General features: G+C 45.6%; 1 protein-coding gene across 1 annotated transcript; it reads left to right on the top strand.

Annotated features, from left to right (window-relative positions):
- The first annotated feature begins 2970 nt into the window (after positions 1-2970).
- LOC100958095 (olfactory receptor 10J4) lies at positions 2971-4051 on the top strand. Its single transcript, XM_003795210.2, has one exon. The coding sequence runs from the start codon at positions 2972-2974 to the stop codon at positions 3998-4000; it is 1029 nt and encodes a 342-aa protein (XP_003795258.2). The 5' UTR covers position 2971; the 3' UTR covers positions 4001-4051.
- The last annotated feature ends 855 nt before the right edge of the window (positions 4052-4906 follow it).

The raw sequence follows: 4906 nt of genomic DNA, 5'->3' as shown, positions 1-4906 counted from the left end.
CTCTATTTACCTGGCATGTGAGCAATGTTCAATGAGTATTTGTTGAAGGAATCAATAAATGAATAGCCACAGTGCTTAGAACATCCGAACTGAAGGGATCTCTGAGGTAGAACCTTCAGCTCTCAGGACAGAGAGACCCAGGATTGCGGGTGAGGTGACTTGCCTAGTGCAGCTGTGTCCTTATAAATGACTGGGTTCTGAGGCCCTCTCCATAATGGTGGAGTCGTGAGGCAAGAGACCCCCCTCCCCCCACTGAGCAGGGCAGGGCCATGTCCCTAAGGCTCTGTTCCTTAGGGAAAAGCCAGATTATCTAAGCACTATGTATGGGACTGGGTTGAAGAGCAAGTTTTATAATGGGATCCCCAGACATCATGGTGTTTGGATTTTGCTACTGTTGCCTTGGGGACAGTCACTGTGGTTTGGAGGAGAGGGAATCCAGAGTCCTGGGGCATGGGAAAATGGTCCTCTCTGAAAGCCTGCAACCACGACCCAGACATAAAGGGACAGGGCACCAGGGAGCTTTGGGAGACCCTGGCACCTCTTTCCTTGTGTGACTCCCAGATCTGATCAATCGGGCAGAGAAAATTGCTTAAAGAAGCTGGCGGGTGCTATGTTTTCCTTCTAGTCCTCTCCTTCAGAAGATTCTTTGGTGCTGTGGCTGCCCCAGCACAACAGGAGTCCTGGAACTCAGGGTTTTGAGCCTCTCTCTCCTGAATTCTGCATGAACCTCAGTCTTGCCCAGTGAGAAGTAAGTCACAATTCAGACTGATGAAGCAGGGATTCTTTTTTTTTTTTTTAATTAAATCATAGCTGTGTACATTAATGCAGTCAAGGGGTACAGTGTGCTGGTTTTATACACAATTTGAAACATTTTCATCAAACTGGTTAACATAGCCTTCATGGCGTTTTCTTAGTTATTGTGTTAAGACGTTTATATTCTGCATTTAGAAAGATTCACATGTACCCTTGTAAGATGGACCATAGTCTGTGACTAAATGTCACCTTAGGGCTCTTGTCTCATGGGGTATCACTTTTTCTAATTTTTTTCACCTCCTGAGAATTTTATTTCTGATTTTTTTCACCTCCTGAGAATTTTATCAAGTGGGAAATAAATGAATATCCAGCCGTTCCACAAAACTTAGGAATCAAAAAGCATAAACATTGAAAAAAAAAAGTCACCCAGGAAGGATTATCTGGGCACCAGGCTCAGAGATTCTCAGGCAGAGCTTTCAAAGGCTAAACGCCTTCTGTGAGCAGATTCTCAGGGAGTCATCAATTCAGTCCTCTGTGGGAGAAATCAATGCTGACTTTATCTTATGGGTGGGGGAATGGAGGGCTAAAGAAAAGAGAAATGCCTCCAAGGTCACACGTGAACTAAGTGGAGCTGGGGTTTGATCACAGAGGCATTTGATTCCAGATCACTCTTATCCCGTCCACATTTCCGAGTTTAGAGGTGGAAAGAAGTGGGTCTGGGAAGTGAAGGAGGGACTTTCCAATCAGTAGGCATTGGAGAAATCAACGACAACAAAAATCTGTGAAAATGCAAAAATGAAAAAGTGAAAGAAAATTGTGTGTGTGTGCGTGTGAGCATGTACGTGAGTTTGGGTGGCCCTAACATAGAAGCAGGGGTGGGGATGGAGAGGACGGATAAAAGGAGGGAAGAAGGAATTTAATGTATTGTTTGCCTGTTACACACCAAGGACAGCACTTGGCAATTTACATACCATAATTCATATAATCTCCATAGCAACACTATGGAGTAGATGTTATTATTCTCACTATTTTATAGATGAACAAATGGAGACAAATGAAACGAGCTAAGAAAATCAGGCAGCCATCCATTTACTCTGGGGTTAATGACCGAGATTTGTATAAACTTAAACATTTTGTTGGGTTTTTTTATTACTGTTGTCTTATAGTTACTAGCATTTCAAATCCATAAAGACTTTCAGAGCCTTTATTGTGTTGAACTAGAGACTAGAAAATAGGAGCAGAAATTACACTCCATGTAGAATGAGGGAGAGTCAGGTATTAAGGCAAGTGATATTTGGAGGCTATAGGAGGGATTGGGACTGAAAATAGAATTGGCTGTGGGCTACGGAATGTTCTCAGTCAGCACACTGAACTCTCCTCAAGAAAAATCTCAGTGTCTGCTCACATGGCCTTATTCCATTTTGGATTTGAGCTTTGAGAGGAGGTAATGTTTTCCACCTTGATTTACCAAATGGAATCATTTCTGAATAGAGTTGGAGCTGACTTCTTAACCTCCCAGCAATGGGCCTCATGTAGCAATCTGGCCCTGGTTTGACTACACTGGGCATGTTCCTTTTGCACTGGCCTCTGACACATGATGGACCATTGCTGACCTAAACCAGGTGAGTCTGAACAAAGTTTCAGATCTGTGCACAGTCATTTCAGTGCTTTTTCTGGTTTACACTTCATTCTAGACAAGCTAGTTAAAGCGTTCCAATTCATGGAATCGATCCCCAACTTGGGATGGTTCAACTTATAATTTTTTGCCTTTAAGATAGTGCAAAAGCTATATGCATTCAGTAGACACCATACTTCAAGTATCCCTATGACTAGTCTGTTTTTTGTTTTCAGCACAATATTCATTAAATTATGTGAGATTCCCAAAAGGGCTTCGTGTTAGGTGATTTTGGCCAGCTGTAGGCTGGTATGAGTGTTCTGAGCACATTTAAGGTAGGCCAAACTGAGCTCTCATGCTTGGAAGGTTGGGTTCACTAAATGCATTTCAGCTTAAGATATTTCAACTTAAAGGACATGATCTCATCTTAAGTGGAGGAGCAAATGCACAGACTTCACATATTTATTGTCCCCCCAAACACTGCATCTGCCCCCCCAGGCTCAGGGCCCTGAGAACCTTAGAGATCTTTGAGCACTTGGCCAGTGTCTGAAATGTTGAGAGCTGCTACAACCCAGAACTGCACCCCTTTTTGAGTCCCTGCCCATGGCTGATAATGATCCTGAACCAGACTATAGTGTTCCTAGCCCAGTTGCTCAACCTTCCCACTTCATCTCTTTCAGATCCAGATTCACCTCCATGGTACAACTGAATTTCACAGTTGTGACTGAGTTTACCTTTGAGGGCTTCTCCATTTTTGGGTGGCATCACAGACTCATCCTCTTTGTGGTCTTTTTAGCCTTGTACCTGTTGACCCTTGCCAGCAATGCTATCATCTTGACAGTTATCCACCTTAACCACCACCTTCACACCCCCATGTACTTCTTCCTGAGTGTGCTGTCCATCTCTGAGACCTGCTATACTGTGGCCATTATCCCCCGCATGCTGTCCTGTCTCCTCAGCCCCCAACAAGCCATCTCCATCCCAGGCTGTGCCACTCAGCTCTTCTTCTACCTCACTTTTGGTGTCAACAACTGCTTCCTGCTCACAGCAATGGGATATGACCGCTATGTGGCCATCTGCAACCCCCTACGATATTCAGTCATCATGGGTAGAAAAGCCTGTATACACTTGGCAAGTGGCTCCTGGAGCATCGGCCTGACCATAGCCGTCACTCAGGTGTCTTCCGTGTTCAGCCTGCCCTTCTGTGATGCCAACGTCATCTCCCACTTTTTTTGTGATATCCGGCCCCTGATGAAGCTCGCCTGTGCTGACACTACGGTCAAAGAATTTATCACGTTGCTCATCAGTCTCTGTGTCCTTGTTCTGCCCATGGTCTTGATCTTCATCTCCTACGTCTTCATTGTCACCACTATCCTCAAGATTGCCTCGGCTGAGGGCCGGAGAAAGGCCTTCACCACCTGCGCCTCCCACCTCACGGTGGTCATTGTCCACTATGGCTGTACTTCCTTCATCTACCTAAAACCCAAATCCAAAAACTCCCTGCAGGACAGACTTATCTCCATGACGTACACTGTCATCACGCCCCTGTTGAACCCTGTTGTATACAGCCTGAGGAACAAAGAGGTCAAGAATGCCTTGCTCAGAACCTTAGGCAGAAAGCCCCTCTCCTAGGTGCTGGCAAGTTGAATAACCAGACAGGAAGCAAGTTCGGTAAGGTGTCGCTGTGAGGAAGCTAGATAGGAGAGGGCGTGAGGGTGCCAGAAGCCTGGGCTGGGAAGCATCTGGGAATGAGAGGCTGGACTGAAACAAAGAAGAAAAATCTTGATGAGAAAACAGGTGAGTGGGTTTGCCAAGCCATAGAGATGGACTTATCAGGCTTGATGGAAATCAAATAAGACAGAGCATGTCCATAGTCATGTTAGACACGATCCCTGTTATTTATGGCATAAAGCATGGTCCCCAACCTTTTTGGCACCTGGGTTTCACAGAAAATAATTTTTCTACAGACTGTGAGGGCAGGTAGTTTTGATATGAGTCTGCAAGCAACTGACGTATTATGGTCTCTGTGCAGTCAAACCTCTTGCTAATGAGAATCTGTATCTGCAGCCACTCCCCAGTGCTAACACCTCAGCTCCGTCTCGGATCATCAGGCATTAATTCTCATAAGGAGCTCAGCCTAGGTCCCCCACCTGCACAGTTCACTAGAGGGCTTGCCCTCCTAGGAGATACCAATGCCACGGCTGATGTGACAGGAGGCAGAGTTCAGGCAGTGAGGTGAGTGATGGGGAGCAGCTGCAAATACAGGCGAAGCTTCCCTCACTTGCCTGCCACTCACTCACCTCCTGCTATGTGGCCTGGTTCCTAACAGGCCACACACTGCACTGATACTGGTCTGTGGCCCAAGGGTTGGGGACCACAGGTATAAGGCATGTAAACCAACCAGCAGGGAGACTAGGAGGAATATATAGTTTGATATCACAGGAATTTATTTAGTTGAATCTCACCTCAGCATGAAAATATGGGTACTAAGATCACAGGCTCCCCGCTGTTTACACATGACACTTCCGATGCTTCATT

Source organism: Otolemur garnettii, unplaced genomic scaffold (genome assembly GCF_000181295.1).
Source record: "Otolemur garnettii isolate 467f Iridium unplaced genomic scaffold, OtoGar3 scaffold00091, whole genome shotgun sequence".
Lineage (NCBI taxonomy): Eukaryota > Metazoa > Chordata > Mammalia > Primates > Galagidae > Otolemur > Otolemur garnettii.
The sequence above is the reverse complement of the archived record's forward strand: the minus strand, read 5'-3'. Positions and strand labels throughout refer to the sequence as shown.

Coding starts and splice junctions, on each gene's coding strand:
- LOC100958095 (XM_003795210.2), top strand. CDS start 2,972: ATGGCTGATAATGATCCTGAACCAGACTATAGTGTTCCTAGCCCAGTT.